The sequence below is a fragment of the Gekko japonicus genome, unplaced genomic scaffold (assembly GCF_001447785.1).
Source record: "Gekko japonicus isolate JY-2015 unplaced genomic scaffold, Gekko_japonicus_V1.1 scaffold399, whole genome shotgun sequence".
In the NCBI taxonomy this organism is placed as follows: domain Eukaryota; kingdom Metazoa; phylum Chordata; class Lepidosauria; order Squamata; family Gekkonidae; genus Gekko; species Gekko japonicus.
In genome coordinates, this window is record NW_015175981.1 from 449,588 (window position 1) to 469,224 (window position 19,637).

General features: G+C 45.9%; 1 protein-coding gene across 1 annotated transcript in view; it reads right to left on the bottom strand.

Moving 5' to 3' along the window:
* The window catches only part of KCNH7 (potassium channel, voltage gated eag related subfamily H, member 7), a 455,965-nt gene continuing 436,328 nt past the window's right edge, over positions 1–19,637 (bottom strand). The window contains exons 14-16 of the mRNA XM_015426236.1: positions 11,964–12,132; positions 3,574–3,763; positions 1–267 (exon numbers count right to left, since the gene is read on the bottom strand). Coding sequence (XP_015281722.1) covers positions 1–267; positions 3,574–3,763; positions 11,964–12,132 — 626 coding nt within the window. The remainder of the gene's footprint in view (positions 268–3,573; positions 3,764–11,963; positions 12,133–19,637) is intronic.

A 19,637-nucleotide genomic window follows, 5' to 3' on the forward strand; every position in this document is an offset into this window, starting at 1 on the left:
TTATTTCCCAGGAAGACCAGGATCGGAAACATGCCTATGAAGACCCAAGATTCCTACAGCACTTAGGGAAGAATCTGGCAAAGATGGGTGCCTGATTGGGTGGAGGTAAGTCTTACAATGTTGTGGGGGTAGTTCTAAAGACTGATCATGCTCTTGTTCCAAAAACGATGCCAGGTTATCTTCTGAGGCTGTATTAAGATGCACTCCACTTGAGAGGGATTCTTTGGATTTCGGTTTCGATTTTTCAAGGTCTAGGAATTCGGGACACTGAGAAAATGAAACAATAGGACAAGTTGTGTCACTGAGTGCAGTGGTTAGGTATGGATGGGTCGTTGAGTTGTAACTGACTTATGGCGACTCCGGTACTGAGAAGCAGAGGTGGTTTGCCATCGCCTTCCTCCGCGGAGCCTTCCCTGACGGTCTCCCTTTCAAGTACTGACCCTGTTTGGCTTCTGAGATCTCCGGAGATCAGGCTCTACCATGCCGCCTTCCCTCCTGGTGTCGTGGTTAATGGGGACCATATATGGCTTCCCACAGGACTGATTAGAACTTCTGGGGGCAAATAAGGGGCATTTGGGATTTTAGCCAGCCCCCTCTCCCCCTCTGCAAAGGCAGCTATCAGGTGAGAACTGTTTCATACTACTCACTCCACTCCAAAGATAACATAACAGATTTCTCCCCCTGGGCCATTAAAAAAGTAACACATAGCGAAAAGGAATAAATAAGAAAAATATAACATAAAGGTGTTGGTTTATGGCCATCAAACACAAGGGCTTCATAGAATGACACCCATGTTGTCATATGCATGTGTCAAAAATATACCGTTATAATAGGCTTGCCAAGTCCCCCCGGGGGACGGGGAAACCCCCGCCCCAGAGGCCCGTTACTCGCCGCCAATGGATCGGGCCCCAGGGGAACCCCACCCCCAAAGCACATGACGTGCCCGGCGTCAGCACGTCACCCGGAAGTGACGCAGCCACGCCGGGCGCTGGGCCGCGGTCATCTGAGGGAAAACTCTATGTTTTTCCCTCAGATGACCATGGCCCCGCCCCTGGTGCACCTGACGCGGCTGCGTCACTTCCAGGTGACATGCGCGCACACACACTCCTAGACCACAGCTGGAGTCCCCCGCTGTACATACAGCAGGGACTTGGCAACCCTATGTTATAAGTAAAGTTGCCTTGCCTGGAGTGCTGTTTTTATGTCCTACATGTGGATTGGTTGGGGGAGGTATTCAGTGATAATGTTGTGTACTTGGTGGGTGAAGTGGTTAAAAAGTTAAGAACAACTAAGTCAGTGTGATGGATAAAGATGGAAGATATCCAGGTTCAAATCTCCCTGTGCCATTTACTCCACCAGGTGACTTTGGTCCAGTTGCTGTCTCTCTCTCAGTCTAACCTATCTCACAGGGTTGTTGTGAAGGAAAATTGGGAAGGGAGAACCTTGTGAGTTCTTTGGAGAAAAGGTGGGATAGAAGTGTTATATGTATAAGAATATCTTGAGAGTCTGCCAGTAGGATCTCTACCATCAGGGCTGTTGCACCACAAACATTTTTAAGCAAGAGTCTGTAAACACTGCACAATCCTGGTGGTGTCTGCCTTCTCTTTGTAACTGTGGGCTTTTCCACATTCTCATTTTCCTTGCTTGTAAATTCCTGTTTCTTTGGTTTTATTTCCCCTGTTCTGCATGCGTTTTGCTCCCTCTAGTGGTCAATTTGATATAATGCATACAGCACAAAAACCTGCAGTTTAAATCTGCAGGGAGATATGCCAGACACAGGGTCAGGTCATACGGACATTTAGTACGGGCTTCGCTGCTGATCCCTCCCAAATTAAAGTTTCCTGTTCATATTGGCAAACCCACCTCCCGCACCGAAGCAGGCTGAGTCCCGCGGTTTTCGCTCTTTTTATCCATGTTTTCTGACACCCGTTGGAACAGGTGTTTTTCTGATATCTCACGCTTTGGATCCGCGGTTTTGGTATCTGGACAGCAATCCGCCATGACCGCGCTACCTCCCCGCCCCCCTTTTTGTTTTTCCAGTTTAAGTTATGCGCATGTGCAAACAGGCACTAGCTTTTATTTTGGTCTTTTTAGTATGTATGTACGCCCAAGTGCATGTTTAACCCCGTTTTCTTTCTCGTTTTCCTTTACGTCTTCGATCATGTGTATTGACAGTTTGATAACGCCGATGTTGCTTGTTCAAGCCGTAATTCGCCCGTGCGCATGGGAAGACAAGCACATGTGCAGGTTTTGGGTTTTTTTTAAACCCACGCCGCCGCGGGGGCGGCGCGCTGTGTGATCAGTACTTCACGTGAGTGAAGTGGAAGACCACCTCCAAGCGATATAAAATGTCGCGGATAGAAGAACTGCGGGAAAACTAGCGCGGTAAGAGGTCCGTGTGACCGCGGCCACAAATAGATGAACTATTGCATCGACCCCTAGAGGGAGCAAAACACATGTGGAATAGACCGGCCCCAAGAAACAGGAACTTACAAACGAGGAAAATAAAAATGCAGAACAGCCCTGTGCCACTTATTCTGGGTCCCCATCCGGCTTCCTGTTTTTAGGAATTTAATGATGAATGATCAAACATAACCCACTTAACGTTTGTCTGCTACTAAATATTAATTGCAAAGAGACAAAAGATGACACACGTGTACTCAATGTTCCCTCTAAGCTGTGGAGTCTTGTGAGCAAAAATTCTACTTTGTGAGCTACTGGCATTAAAGTTGTGAGCAAGCAATTTGGCTGCTGCATAAGTTAGTTTGCTCTGGAGCGAAGACAAAAATGTGTGAGCCAGAGGCTAAAAAACTGTGAGCTAGCTCACACTAACTCAGCTTAGAGGGAACACTGCATGTACTGTGTAATGTCTCCTGAGACCCTATGTTACTAAATGCTTCTGGTGGTGGCTTCTTATGGCCAAACTACATGACCTGATTGGCCCTGAGTTGGGGTTCCACTGACCTGCATTGCTTTTCCCCCATGGCCAAACAGTAGCTGTGAGGCACCTAATCAAGTGCCACAGGGCCTGACTTGTAGTGGGACTGTAGCACAAAGGAAGGAGAGGTTTCATCTGGGCCAGGGGGGCACTTTTAGCCCCACTGCAGGACTGCACATGCACTGCCCTGTAATGGGGCAAAAGGCCCCCCAGAGTCATGGGGGGGAGAGGTTTGAGCTCCCCCCCCAGCACCATGGTCCCAGTTGAAATACAGCCTGTGGCACTTGGTTAAGTAAATTCCCCACAAGTGCCTTGTGGCTTTGGAGAAACTGGGTCAAGGGAGCCCCAACCCAAGTCATGGCCAAACTTATCATGTAGAGTGGCCCTTACCCACCAAAGTTTTTAGCTTAGTAAACTCTGAGGTGGTTTTGACATTTGTGTGTATGTGTGTGCAAAGTGCAACCCAGCAAGGCTTTCAAGGCAAGTGGGAAGCAGAGGTGGATGCCATTGCCTTCCTCTGCAGAGTGTTCCTCAGTGGTCTCCCTCTAAGTACTGATCCTGCTTAGCTTCTGAGGTTGGGCTATACCACGCTGCCTTCCCTCCCAATACTTGTACCTGTCCTCACAAATGCATACCTGTGCAGGGCTGAAGCTTTTGTCTGTTTTAATAGATGCAATAGGATGAAGATTTTGCACCATCCGGACAGCTGGCCTCTGATAATCTGTACTTGCGGTCACCATGCTGTAGGCTGGAGGAATGAGTGTCGGCTGCCTCTGCAACAGCTGGAGGATGGTTTGAATGTCAGCAGTCATTTGGGATTCGAGTCTGGAAGAATAAAAGGAAATCAAAGTGTGTACTGGCATGAATGACCCAAGACTCTTGTGATAGCAAGATTAAACAGTAGTGTGTGTTTCTTGAGGTGAGCTTGGATCCTGACTAGGATTTCTGCAGGCACAAGGACTTCTGCGAGTAGAGCACAAATTCCTCCCCCACCCCTCAAGTCCAAAATGCCTTCTGAAATCCTGTACCTGGGCCATAGGGGACCCCAGTCACAGAATTCTGGGGGACATTTTGAGCTGCTGCAAGAGGAGCGAGGTGGGACAACCATGCTCTGTGGGCGGAATCCTTATGGCCGTAGAATCATTGGTCAGAATCAATCTATTGCATCATAGCCCAATTTTTTCCCAGATGTTTCCATGGTCATGTGGCCGGCATGACTAAACACTGAGGCGCACGGAATGCTGTTACCTTCCCACCGAAGCGGTACCTATTTATCTACTTGCAATTTCTTGCTTTCGAACTGCTAGGTTGGCAGGAGCTGGAACTAGAGACGGGAGCTCACTCCATCATGCGGCAACTCGGGTCTTGAACTGCTGAACTACCGACCTTCCACAGCCTGCAGTTCAGTGTCTTAACCACTTGAGCCACCGCAGCTCCTATGTTTGTACTACTACCTTTTGTTCAAGATTAAAGTCAGAACTAAACGAGTTTTTCAAAGTTAGATTTTTTTGTGTGTTTTTTTAGTATATGATCTCACTTTTACAACACATTGGTTTGGATCCATGGGCACAAGGATCACTTTCTTCCCCTCTCCCCAGTAGTCCTTTCTGACCTGGGAAAATGGATTCCCATAGTTATTATGAGACCTGCATAGACTCAGAGTAGCTTGGGTGACTGCGCTGAAGAAGGGGAAAGGTGCAAAATCACCCTTTCCTCTCTCATCTACCACAACTGATCTGATGATGGAAGAGGCAGGAGGGGGCAATTTCACTTCTTCTTGGTGCAGTCCTCACAACCCATGTGACTGTTAGTCCATGCAGGTCCTGCAGCCTTGGGGATAGGGTTGCCAGACCCTTGGTCTGGGCAGGGGATCCCCTAATTTTGGGGGCTTCTGCCCTCCACAGGCCAGCTGGCCAGCGGGGGAAGCCCCACCCCCCAAACAGCCACGTTGTGCAGCAATATCCCCGATGCAATGATGTCACACAGAAGTGACATCATTGCATTGGTGACACTCTGTTTTTTGGGCAAAGCTGTATGGGTTGAGCCCAATTTTAACCATAGAGTCTGCCCCAAAAGTAGAGCATTGCCCCAGACGCCACTGACATGATGATGTCCTTCCATGTGACATCATCACATCGGGGGGTGTTGCAGCCCACTCCCAGACAGCCCCCAAATCCCCCCACCCGCGTGATGATCGTGCCTGGCAACCCTACCTGGGAGTTAAATTTCCTGGGTCAGAAGGACTGCTGGGGAGAGTGGAAGAAGGGAAGGAACCCCATCTGTCATTGCCATTTGTTGGGAGATGGCTGGAACCCACTCACAGACTGTATGTTTCTGTTCTAAGGCCAAAAGCAACTGCTCTAAGCAGGGATTCTGGAAGTAACGAGGCAATGCATAACTACTGTTCCCCAGAGAAGGAACATATCATTATTTTGTACAGCCAAGATGCATAAAATGTCCCATCTGATTTCTTTGTGTGATCAGGGACTAGAACTGAGGTTCAAACATTTTACTACCAGTTAAAGGCTCAAATGTTGGGAGAAAAAAAACGTTCGCTCCCTTGCAGCTTGAGAGCCATGTCCAGTCACAGTATGTGGTTACTGAGCTAGATGGACCAATAGACTCACTATATGGCTGGTTCATCTTAGTTACAGCCCTTGACTTAATATTTATGTTACTGATGTCAATAAAGATAGCTTCTGTTGAAGCAGGAATAGCAATTTCCTTGGCTGAGGGCTCTGAAAACCTCCAGATTGACTGGAAGTTCAACGATTCAGTCTGTGGTTCTGTCTTTATGGATCCTATTGTGACCCTTAAGTCAGCCCCCCCCCCCAATTATAAACTCTCTGTGCAAGCTGCCTCAAAGGCTGTGATTCCCAATACTATTCTCTTTGTTCCAAGACTTCGATAAAATAAATAAAATGTGCTTTCCTGGTGAGTTTCAGTCCCTCTCCAATGATGGATAAGTGCCACTCTAGCTGAGAAAACAGGGACAGGGATGCCTTTGGTTCTCTTATAGATTTGTACCGGAGAGTGTGAAGATCACATCTGTTAGCCCCAGATGTCAAGAGGAAACTTCAAATTTCCTACAGCAATTCTGTCCCCATGACAAATGCAGAAATGCTTGGGGACAGCCCCTCCTCCCCCAAAATCCCTTGTGTTAGAATTTAAGATTTGGAATTAAATCTGGTCCAACTAAGCCAGGTACTGTTAAATCTGAGTGGCATCTTTCCCAGACCTGCTACTTGAGATCTCTTTGTGTCAAGCAGTAGAGTCACATCATGTCCTGAAACATGATAATTGATATGCAGCAAGTCCTCTATTTGTTAATGTTCAAGGTGCTGTGGTCTCAGGTCACTAGATCATAAATCTGTGGCCCTAGGTAGGTTAACTACTGCGACTATACCAGTAGCAGTACACTGTAAACCGCTCTGAGACCCATTAGAGGTCATGAGCGGTATATAAATGCAATGTAAATAAATAAATAAATAAATAAATAAATAATTGACCTCCCTTGCCTTGTTCTACCACCATATTGCAAATGATCACTTGAAATTGCTGTAGATGTATCAGCAATCAGACAGCAGGCAGATCTCTCTGTGTGCATCCTACTACCTGCTGTCTTGCAACATGTTATTTTGCTGATTTTTATTTTACACTAGAAAATGCTATTCAGGATTTATTGACTCATGGAAGCTAAGGCAAGTGAGTTTGCATTTTAGTTGGTTTTAAATTGCTTATTCAAATGAACTGTGTGACATGTCCATGAGCGCTGAGGGACTAATATAGACCAAATTTGTCAATCCAGGATTACTTTGTCTATTTGTCATGGCAAAAGACGTGATGCTAATGGAATTCTGGGGTGGGGATAAAAAAGTGAACATGCTTGAACAGGCAGTTTCTAATCAGAGGCAGCTTTGCTTCCTCGCAAGTCCCTTCTGCACTTGTATCCAAGGTCTATTTCACTTGGGTATGAGAAAGAAGGTGGCCCTACAAGCTACTGCAGAGTAGAGATGGACATGAATCGGGAAAATGTGGTTTGGTTCATGCTACGTGACTGAACTGTGAAGCAAACCAGGAGGCTAGTTTGTGAACAGAACCAGTTTGTGGTTCATGGCCCTGCAAACCCTGTTGAAAAGGACTGGAGTCCCTTTAAATGGGGTTTGCAAAAAGCCAGAAAAACAGCTGAGCACCTCAGCTGTTATGGGCTGTCTTGTGCTTTAAACTTTAAAGGGACTGCAGAAGAAAGACCTGAAAAATAGCTGGGTGTTGGGAGCAGCTTGCTCCTCACTGAACAACTGTTTTGGGAGGTCTTCTGCAGTCCCTTTAAACTTTAAAGGGGCTGCACATGACAGCCTGAAACAGCTGAGTGGTGGAGTGCTGTTTTTTGGGCTGTTTTGGGAGTGCTGTTTTTTTTAAGGGACCGCAGAAGACAGCCTGAAACAGCTGAGTGGCAGGGAGTGCCTCCCTGCTGCTCAGCTGTTTTGTGGCTTTTGCAGGGAACAAAAAGCAGGGGTTTAAAGAGACTTGGAGTCCCTTTATACCCCTGCTTTCTGCTCCATCCATGATCCACCACAAACCACCACAAATCGTTTTCAAATTTTGTGGAAGTTTGTGATGGTAGACCTGTCATGAACTTCGCAAACCACGAATAAGGCAAATTTGTGACGAATTTTGTTTCATGGTTCAGCTTGTGTCTGCCCTTGTTGCAGAAAGCAAAATATGTCCCAGATAGCTGCCGAAGGGAGATGTCAAAGGGCATGGCTTACTTGCAAACCATTATGATCCTTTGAAACCTAGATTGCGGCTTTATTCTTTCTTTACAAGGGAGAAGATTGAATGAACCATTTAGGCTGTGGTCAGACGTGCAGGTCTATCCACTGTTGTCCTGCCTCTAATTGATCCAGGTTATTTTGTAACAGAGAATCATGATCAGAGTCACCCCTTTTAGCACCCTTTTAGCGGTTTTACCCTGTCCTTGATCAATCAAAAGCAGCAGCCAGGGAGTGTTGCTGTCGGCCATTTTTTTTAAAAAAATGTTTGTCCTTTGAGCATGCTGACAAGCTCTGATGAGCCTGCTGGGATATGTAGTCCATGGGGCCTGTCATGATCTGTGCAGGACAGGGAGCAAGGCCTAGTGTGGCCCGATCGCAGGAGAGACCAGTGTGGGAGTGGAAAGTAGACAGCCTACAATTCCCATAAGGCTTAGCAACAGTTGTAGCCCAGGGGTTTTTTAGAGCCGGAGCCCTTCGGAGCACTGCTCCAGCAGACCATGTGGTGGCAAGCCCCATCCCCGGGTCCCCCAAGCCCACGCTGCGGCTTGGGGCAGGCCCGGAAAGCCCCGCCCCTGGGTCCTTTGAGCCGCGCGGGAGCGCTGTGGCTCGGGAGAGGCCCGGAGAGGCCCATCCCCGGGTTTTCTGAGCCACGCGGGAGCGCTGCGGCTTGGGGGAGGGCCGGAGAACCCGTCCCCCCGGGCCAGTAAGCGATCCGCGGGGTGGGGGTGGCAGGGGCTTGATGGGGTGGGGTGGGGGAGAGCCTCCCTCCCTCCATCTCTTTACCATCTTTCCCTCCTTTCTTTTTCTTTCTCTCCTTTTCTTTCTTCTCTTTCCCTTCTCTTCCTTCCTCTCCTTTCCCTCTTTCCTTCCTTCTTCCCTTCTCTTTTTTCCTCCTTTCCCAGTTTCCCTCCTTCTTCCCTTCCCTTCTGTTTCTTTCCCTCCTTCTTTCCTTCTGTTTCTTTCCCTCTTTCCTTCCTTCTTTCCTTCTCTCTACTCTCTCTCTTCTGTCTTTCCTCCTGTGGCCCAACTCTAGTGAGAAGGGGTTTAAAGTTTAAACCCCTTCTCTCTTCGCTCCCCCCCCCAAGGGAAGGGGAGGGGAGGCTTTTGAAGATGCCTTCCCCCTTTTGCTTCCCCTTCTACCATCACTTTCGGTGATGTCAGGGGGCGTGGCATATGCTAATAGCTCAGTAGCTTATTAGCATTCCATATGCTAATGAGCTCCTGCAGCTCTTTTTCTACGAAAAGACCCCTGTTGTAGCCAATCAGTTTCCAGAGATTCTGTGAGGAGATTCTGACTTAAGCTGTTAACTGTGAAAAACGGTGTTCTTTTGCTCTTCTGCAGTCTTGTCTCACAGAGGGGACAGTCTGGTCTGAGGAGAAAGATCCCAGCAGGAGTCCTGGTATAAGAGGGCTGTGGGCCTTGAAGTAGTAATCAGTTAAGTGAACTAGGTAGTTGCATTAGATTTGTTTATTTTTCCTTTAAACACTGTTATATATTTTAAAGCACCTTGTCTTGTGTTCCTTGCCCCAGTACTGTGTTAATAAACCATTTGTTTAATTGTTCTCTGCCTGGTCATCACGCCTATGTTCTCAGCTTAAAAAGGGGCATTTTTGGATGGGCTTGGGAGGGTACCCTTGGCCTTCTCAAGGGACCCGAAGTCCCAAGTGGTGGCGGCGGAAGGTGGTGACCCCCTGGGGTCATGACAGAGCCATTGGCCACTTTTTAAAAAGTTTGTCCTTTGAGCACGCGCACAAGTGCTGATAAGCCTGTTGGGATATGTAGTTCACTGCCGTCCTCCCTCTCTAAACTTTTCAATTAACCCTTCCCCAAAGCACAGAAACAGCGTTCCGTGTGACAGAGAGGACCTGGCAATGCTATATACTCATGATAATCTAATGAGACCATTTGTGACGACTGGAATCTTAGTTCAGTACTTCTTATGAGCAATTGATTTTAGCATCTATTCATCGTGATACAGCGACCTTTTGAGATTCAGAATCCTTTTCACAGTTTTATGAGGGCTTTTTTTTGGCAGAGGCTATTACAGCAAGGTTTTTGTGGGTTGCCATGGGGAGGGTGGAGGCAGGAAAATCAGCGTTAGAATGAAGTCCTTGGACCCACAGAAAGATTAGTCTGGATCCAAGTCTTTACTTTTCATCATGTCTGCTGCAAATGTGGCTTAAGATAAAACCGGTCATAGGTGTTCTGTTTTGCAGTTGATCTCTGTTGATTCCGTCTCCAGAATATGTTATTTAGGATGCTTACTGTGAAGGATCCTGGACATGTATTTCAACAGCGAAGAAATTATAGGAAATCTTTTGTCAAATAAAGGGCTGCTGAAGCTTAAATAGCTGCCGCTTTCTTCTTTTGTAGGATATTGTTGCCTGAACCATTTGTTGCCCGGAGGGAGCATTTTCAAAAACTGATTAAGAGACATGATATTATTTGTTTGCTGGAAACTAGGATTGTCAGCACTGATTCAGGCAAAATTGTTTTACCTGGATTTAAAACTTGGTCTCTTCCAGATAATAAATTGAGGGAAGAAGGCAGACCTGCTGGTGACTTACCAGTTTTTATTAATCTAGGACCAAAATTGATGTGTGAACAAATTAAGCTTGAGATGTTATTTCCTGGAAATCCGGGTGTGGGTTGAATAGGTTTTCTCTCTGTTGATATTTGACACCTACATGCACCCCCAAGAAATGTTAAGTTTAATATAGAATTAGTCTGGAACAAATTGTATTCTACTATTGCGTTACTGGAGTGCAGATACATTGATTCTAGTATTCTTTTGGCAGGTGATTTTTACACATGTATGGGAAGGGGCAATAAAGTACAAGCAGCTATACTGGGTCTTGAGGAAGAAGATTTTGTCTTTTTTCCCTCCACAAGATCGGAGAGATGATGAAATTAGTTTTCCCAGGTTTCTATTAGTAAAGACCTTCTTCAAATTGAATCTTCCATTGTTACATGAAAGGGGTTATAAAGATAAATATGGTGGCCTTACTTTCTTTACTACTTTAGGGGTGAGTATGGTAGTTTATATCTGTTTTCTGTAATACCGGAGAGTTGACAGAGTTGGGCCAAATTTCGGGAAAATCTGGTATAAAATGGTAGGGTTACAGAATTTTTAAAAAGCTGCCTTGACCTTGCAGGTAACACCAAATTTTCAACTGTTCATTTTACATAAGAAAGACACAACTTAAATATTACCTTTTCCCATTTTAAATGCTGTGAAAATTTCACAAATATTCCAAAAGTATTTCCCTAACTGAGTTGATGAAAATCCACCGCATATTAAGAAAGTTAGGAGGGTTCAGAGTTTCCATTAAAAGTGCTGTGGAAGTGTGGGGAAATAATCTGCACAAACATGGTCTAAGCCTTCTCTGAAGAATGTGTTCTTGAAAGGACAATAGCTACCATGTGCCCAGAAGAACTTGGAGAAGATAGCCTCAGCCACAATAGTACAGCCAGGTATCTGATGAGGTGGGTCTTAGCTGCAGAATGTTATGCAGGGAAAACCATTGTCTATAGGATAACATTTATTGGGCAATATACAACCAAATGGTCGTGGTGCACCATCAGTGGAATGGAACGTTTCCACCTCCTCCATCTCTGAAACCCCGAGTAGCAGTGACGAATGGTGAGAGTATGCAGGAGGAAGGGCAGATCAATAAAAACCACCCCTGCTGCTGGAAAGTGCCCTCATCACAGCTGATTCATGGAGCCCCCCAAGGTTTTCAAGGCACGAGATGTTCAGAGGTGGTCTGCCATTGCCTGCCTCTGTGTAGTGACCCTGGACTTCCTTGGTGGTCTTCCCTCCAAATACTAACCAGGGCAGACCTACTTAGCTTTGAAAATCTGATGAGATCAGGCTAGCCTGGGGCATCCAAGTCAGTACACACACACACACACCCCATTCCTCCCAATGCAATCTGAATACTAGAAGAAGAATACGCAGTTGAGGTGCAACCGAATCCATCCACAGGGCATTCCAGACAAGAGATGATCAGAGGTGGTTTGCCATTGCCTTCCTCTGCATAGAAACCCCAGTCTTCCTCGATGGTCTCCCATCCAAGTACTGACCATGGCCAACCCTGCTTAGCTCCCAAGCTCTGACAAGCCGGGGCTATGCTCTGCTATTCAGGCTGCTGAATACTGGGAAGTGATATATAAATGTTATGTAATCATTATCACCTTTGTTCAAGTTCCACCTTTCACCTTTCCCTCATGTACTTTCTTTTTTTACCTGTTGAGTTGGTTTTGAAGTAAATCCAGCCTCTGCTCCACTTCTCCATAATTGATCTCACTGTCTATTTCAGAGACACCCCATGTGACATGAGGCAAAACGGACGGACTGGATGACTCCTGGTGGTCCCTGCTGTGGTCCTCCTCCCAGATTCTTCTGTCACAGATGTCTGTCAAGAACATAAAGACTGAAGGTCAGCTAAACATTAATACCGTTTGAATGGAAGTCCACACATGTGAGAGAATACCATGTTAGGGAAAGTCCACCCAAGTGCTTTTGCTTTGCTTATCATGCTTTCAGGCCATCTGTGGCACAAGCCTGGCATGAAGAAACAGTTATCAAGGAGTCTGGGTGTATACGTGGAGGGTAGGTGACCTCAGGTGATGCCAGCAGAAATCATATGTGACATATTTCCAGTGTCTGGGAGACTAGTATAAGAGAGAAGAAAGATGTCTTGTGATGGTAAATCCACACTTCAAAACGGTGCAAAATTACTTGATTAATTTCTATAATGAAATGTAAATGATACACAGTTTCCTTGGCTGAATTAAGAGTCTTTATATGAAAACAATGACTTAAAAATTCATTTTTTCCCCTACAGTGAAGGTTGTAGTCCAAAGAATATTCTCCTGGGACTTACGTCTGAGTAGACCTGCTCAGAATTGCTCCTGCATTTTTCAGGAGTTTGCAATTCTGGGAGGCTACACCAACAGTGCCCACACAAAAAAAGACTCATTAGAACAAACATCTTCGGGATGTGTAAACTAACAGACCTTTAACTCACAACCAACTAAAATAATGTTTAAAGATTCACAGCTAAACTGACTCTACACTTGGCCATAGGTATGGTTGACGGCCTCCAAGGTGGGGCCTGTAGATGTCCGGGAAGTACAGTTGATCTCCAGACTACCGGGATCAGTTCCCCTAGCTCTGGAGGGTGAACTCTGTAGCATCACATCCCCACTGAGCTCCCTCCCCAAACTCCACTGTCCCCAGGCTCCACCCCCAAATCCCAGAGTTTCCTAGAGAGTCTCCTTGATGTGATGATGTCACTTCCAGTTTCGCATCAGATGTGACATTGCGTGTTAGTGACCTCCCTTCCCCCCTGCCAGCTTGTGAAGTGGTGGTGGGGAACAGAGGCCAATGCTGCGAGGGGGCCGATGCCTCCCCCACGACAAACCTTACTTTAACAAAACAGCCCTTGATGTATGTCAGCATTTCAACTGCATATTCCCAAATCTGTAATGTATTAAATGTTCAGTCCTGCTCCCTTTTTCTCATGAAGTTCTGCGAGTGCTATGCCACGTTATGCTAAATTAAAGGATCGTTATATGTCCGGATAATAAATCTTTTTAGTGCACAGCCCATTAAAATGGCTCTCATGTGGCTACCATGGGGCTTGCACACGAGCAGTCCTTGGTGAATTAGGCTTTCAATCTAACGTATGGTATGACAGCATCTTACGGTTAATATCATAGCGAAAGAAATAATGGCCAGCCATAAATCAATCCCATGCTCTTTTACCCATCCTCAGTGGTTTTTATGAACTGCCTTTGATGTGTGACGTGGACTATGTCTAGCTATCTGTCACAGGATTTTGTGCTGCCGACTATGGGTGCAGCATGAGATTTCCCAACAGGTGGGCCTACAAAGCTGTCCTTACTTTGATTCAGAGAAATCAGGGCTCACCTCATCAAAGATGGCTGCTGACTTTGGACACTGAAAACTGAAAGGTGCAGAGCAAATAGACACCATGGGAAATGCTGGCTGAGTGCTGCCGATAAGGTCAAGCAGAGGAAGCCTGAACCACGAGGTTGCTAACTGTGCATGGGGGGGGGGGGAATCCTGCCCCTTTATTTATTAATTTATTTTATTTTATTCCGATTTATATCCCACCCTTCTTCCAAGTGGGCTCAGGGCGGGATATAATACAATCGATAGACAATTAAAAATGAATATCAAACAATAAAAACCATTATAGACAATTAAAAATGAATATCAAACAATAAAAACCGTTAAAACAGTTAAAAAGATAGCAGCAATTATATATTCAGCTATCCTAAAGCTGGGAACAATCGGGCCACGGCTGAACCATAAAGATCTTGCTAATAGCGGCCTATGAATAGCAGAACTGCAGCAGCTGCAGCAGGGAGGCCGATTAATGTACGCCTACCGCCTCACCCAAAGGCCTAGCGGAACAGCTCCATTTTGCTGCCCCTGTGAAACTGTAATCGTTCCCGTCAGACCCCGATCTCAATCGGAAGCATGTTCCACCAGTCCAAGGCCAGGGCAGCAAGCCTTGGCCCTGGTTAAGGTTAAGTGAACATCCTTTGGGCTAGGGACGACCAGCAGATGATGGTCCGTGGAGCACAGGATTCGCCGGGATCCTTAAGATATGTCAGTCCCAGGCCGCACAGGGCGTTAAAGGTCCTAACCAAGAGGCTTAGCAGAATGTTATTTACCAGGTGATGTTATTTCCCTCCATGCCATGAAAAGCTTCAGCAACCCATTTCCCCACATTGGGTGTCTGTGTTATGTGCCATCAAGTCACTGCCATCTTATATGAGGTTCAAGACATCCTTTCATTAACAGCCTTGCACTGGTCTGGCAAACTGAGGACTGTGGCTTCCTTTACTGAGTCAATCCACCTCATGTCAGGCCCTCCTCTTTTCCTGTTGCATCCAACTTTCCCCAGCATTATTATCTTTTCCAGTGAGTCTTGTTTTCTCTATTAAAGGGATAGGACGTTTTTCACCTGACCTGTGTGCAACCCGACTGGACCACTGGGTTCTCCTTCTTACAATTGTAATTTTGCAGTGAGAGCTGCAGGAGGGGCTTCCATGATGTGTGTCGCTGAGCCTACAACCCTAAGCACATTTTCCTAGAAGAAAGCCCCATTGAATAGCATGGGACTTACCTCTGAGTAGAGCTGCTTAGGCTTGGTCCTGAAGGCTATTAGGGAGGTGGAAGTGATCTTGTAGAGTGAACAGTTCATTTCCCCCCCCCGTCCCCCTCCATTAGAGAACTAGTGATCCTATGGAGAGATAACCCCGGTTTGTTTTCCTTAGCCTAGCTGAGCACTACATCTGAACTGTCTAAAAAAGCTTATGAAGGCTGAGTTGAGGAGTTACCCTAAACCCCAATTATCTGACAGGCACAAACATGGTTAATCCTCATTCCTATGTACTCAACCATCCTCTCCGTCCTCCCCCTTCTTTACTGGACAGATTGAAGGCTTTGATGCAGCAGAGGATTTTTTTATCAAGGGATGGTGGGCCATTTCAGTGATACCGTAGTTAAAATATAGTGTGTGACCATCAGTCAATCCCCATGGTCTTTGATCAATTTCTAGTTGTTTATGAACAGTAGGGGATGTGTGACAGTAAGATATATTGAGCTATCATGGAAGGCTGGACAAGTTTTGCTGATTTCCCCCTCCTGCTGCAGACCTCTGGTTCCTCCTGACTGCTGTTCCTGTAGGAGGGGGTCCCTGTTCCCCTGGAACAACATTTTGGGGTAACTTTTGAGCTGCGGGGCAGGGGAGAGAGAAGGGAAAAAGTCATATCTCACTGACGAAAATTACTTTTGTTGGAGGAAATTACTGCTGGATTGAAGGCAAGGATTGGAATGAATGCTGGTCCCCTGTGATGCACCAAAAGGACCACCAACCTCCAGTTGGTGGCTGGAGATCTCCCACTATTACAACTGATCTCCAGGCGACAGGGCTCATTTCACCTGGAGAAAATACCCACCTTGGAAGGTGGGCTCTACGGCATTATACCCCACTGAGGTCCTTCCTCTCCCCAAACCCTGCCCTCCTCAGACTCCACCCCCAAATCTCCAAGTATTTCCCAATCTGGAACTGGCAACCCTATTTACCAATCAGGTGCCTGGACATATCAGAGTTTGTATACTTCCCACAAACCAGCAGACGAATTGAGGTTTAAACCATGGCACAGAGTCCTGGCATAGGGGTAGGAAACAAGGCTAATTCACCCAGATGCCTGTAATTCATACCTGACAGGGAAGCTGGAGTCTGTTTCAAACCTTAATCGTGCTCCGTGCAAGAAAGGAGGGAGGAGGAAGAGAGTGTCAAGGCATGAGGAAAAAGCCACATTTATGACAGCTGCGACAAATTTCAGCTCAGTGTGACATCTGAATGGATCCTAAAGTATTGACTGTGAACCAAGATGGGAAACTCTTGTCTGAAGTGGGTTTGCAAACTATGTTTTGTGTGAGCCAGTTTGGTGTAGTGGTTAAGTGCGCGGACTCTAATCTGGGAGAACCGGGTTTGATTCCCCACTCCTCTACTTGCACCTGGCTGGATGGCCTTGGGCAAGCTGTAGTTCTGATAAGAGCTGTCCTTGAAAAAGAGCAGTTTCTGTCAAGAACTCTCTCAGCCTCACCCACCTCACAGGGTGTCTGTTGTGGGGAGGGGAAGGGAAAGGAGTTTGTAAGCCGCTCTGAGACACCTTTGGGTAGTGAAGGGCGGGGTATAAATCCCATCTCTTCTTCTTCTTCTTCTTAACCTGCAACAGGCGGTGTAGGGATTTTAGTTTGATTATCATGGGTACACATGGAGTAAGGTCCGTGATGAAAAACACAGAGCTTCCCAATGCTCAAGGTAGTTCCAAAACTATTTTTACAGATTCTTTAAAAATCTTTTTTCAAGAACATGCAAGGATGTCCATACTTGCAGCCTATTTTAAAAATGAATGAGCAAGCAGCACAAGGCTGTGTCTCTTTTTGTAATGTTCCACCATTCAAGACCATCTTTCCCTTACAGGACTAGAACTAACTAGCCTACAAGCTTCTTACTATCCAGTCAGTTTAATTTCAACACTCTACTGACTTTTCCTCATGGAAGGAAATACATTCTGCATGCGTGTGTGCGTGTCTAACACACACACACACACACACACAAATTCTGTAAGGTTATCAGTTTATGAATGTTAGATAAGCTGTCACCCTACTGTTGAGGAAGAAGCCACAATTTTTGTTCCTCAGGAATGATTTCCCGAAATCTAATGGACCTCTGTCATCATATCTGTGCCAGTCCCCTCCGTATTTAATTTTCTTCCTCAAGGGCATTATTAGTAGATGACAGATTCATTGTATGACACAAGGCCCAATTCACATGTTCACGGCATGGGGTGATAGCAGTCTTCTTAAGGCCATGTTGTACCAGTGATGTTTGAAGGGCTAAATCGTCTGGGACAAGCAGGTCACAAGGGAAGCTTCCGTCCCTCCGTTGTTGTTTTTCGGAGGCCAGCATCACTTAATGGCATGATTTCCTCATTCTGCATCGCTGGCCATACCAGTCAAGTATGAAGCAGGCTGAATTGCCTGTTCTTGTAGCATCAGGGCCAACTGGTATCTGTTCGGCTGGTGTCTGCTCTCCACTTGTGCTACTGCATAGACTGCCTTTTGTGCATAAGAACATAAGAGATGCCAATGTTGGATCAGGCCAAAGGCCCATCCAGTCCAACACTCTGTCACACAGTGGCCAAAAATACCAGGTGCCATCAGGAGGTCCACCAGTGGGGCCAGGACATTAGAAGCCCTCCCACTGTTGACCCCCCCAAGCACCAAGAAGACAGAGCATCACTTGCCCCAGAGTCCCTATCTATACCTTGTGGCTAATAGCCACTGATGGACCTCTGCTCCATATGCTTATCTAATTCCCTTTTGAAGCCGTCCATGCTTGTAGCCGCCACCACCTCCTGTGGCAGTGAATTCCATGTGTTAATCACTCTTAGGGTGAAGAAGTACTCCCTTTTGTCCGTTCTAACCCGACCGCTCAGCAATTTCATGGAGTGCCCACGAGTTCTTGTATTGTGAGAAAGGGAGAAAAGTACCTCTTTCTCTACCTGCTCTGTCCCATGCATTATCTTATAAACCTCAATCATGTCACCCCTCAGTCGTCGTTTCTCCAAGCTAAAGAGCCCTAAGCACTTTAACCTTTCCTCATAGGGAAAGTGTTCCAACCCTTTTATCGTACGAGTTGCCCTTTTCTGCACTTTTTCCAATGCTATAATATCCTTTTTAAGGTGTGGTGACCAGAACTGCACACAGTATTCCAAATGAGGTCGCACCATTGATTTATATAGCGGCATTATGATATTGGCTGATCTGTTTACAATACCCTTCCTAATAATCCCCAGCATAGCATTGGCCTTCTTTATTGCAGTCACACACTGTCTCGACATTTTCAGTGAGTTATCCACTACAACTCCAAGATCTCTCTCTTGCTCAGTCTCTGCCAGTTCAGACCCCATCAATGTGTATTTATATTTAGGATTTTTAGCTCCAATGTGCATCACCTTGCACTTGGCCACATTGAACCCCATTTGCCATGTTGACACCCACTCGCCCATCCTTGACAGATCCCCTTGGAGTGCCTCACAATCCTCACTGGTTTTCACCACCCTGAACAACTTCGTATCATCCGCAAATTTAGCCACTTCACTGCTTACTCCCATCTCCAAATCATTAATGAACAAGTTAAAAAGCAGTGGACCAAGTACTGATCCCTGCGGTACCCCACTGCTTACCACCCTCCACTGAGAAAATTGCCCACCTACACTCACTCTCTGTTTTCTATGAACTAGCCAGTTTTTGATCCATAAAAGAACTTGTCCTTCTATCCCATGATTTTTGAGCTTACTTAGGAGCCTTTGATGAGGAACTTTATCAAAAGCTTTCTGGAAGTCAAGGTAAATAATATCTATTGGATCCCCCTTGTCCACATGTTTGTTCACCCCCTCAAAGAACACTAACAGGTTAGTGATTACGTATTTTTGTAAGGAGATCCACAAGTTCATATTTGAGTTCTTTCAGAACTCTTGGATGTATGCCATCTGGGCCTGGCGATTCATCAGTTTTTAAGTTGTCTATCAGTTTTAGGACCTCCTCTCTCGTCACCTCAATCTGACTCAGGTCTTTCAACACCTCTCCTGAAATCAGTGGTTCTGGAGTGGGCAAGCACTTCTCATCTTCCACAGTGAAGACGGAGGCAAAAAATGCATTTAGCTTCTCAGCCATTTCCCTATCATCCTTCAATACTCCTTTTACCCCTTGGTCGTCCAAGGGCCCCACTGCCTCCCTGGCTGGTTTCCTGTTTCTAATGTATTTGAAGAAAGTTTTATTGTTGGTTTTTACGTTTTTTGCGATATGCTCCTCATATTCCCTTTTTGCCTGCCTGACCTCAGACTTGCATTTTATTTGCCATAGCCTGTGTTCCGTTTTATCAGCCTCACTGTGACTAGCTTTCCACTGCTTAAAGGAATTCTTTTTACTTTTTACAGCCTCCATTACTCTGTTTGTTAACCATGCAGGCTTTTTCCTATACCTGTTTGTGCCTTTCCTAACCTGCGGAATATATATTTTTTGAGCTTCTAGGATCGTTTTCTGAGCTTCTAGGATCGTAGTTTCCAAGCTTCCTCAATGGTTTTGACCCTTTCTACTTTTCCTTTCAGTTTCCTCCCCACATGTCCACTCATGCACTGATCTATAAACGTTTCTCATGTGTACAATTCTATGTTAGGGCAGGAATGGTGATTCCTTTTTGCCCACCACACTGTTTAGTCAATCAGTCGCTTTAGCAAAACGATTTCTCTGAGACAGGCTCAAGTTAGAAATTTAAAAAAAATGTACAGAAACATTGGTAACACA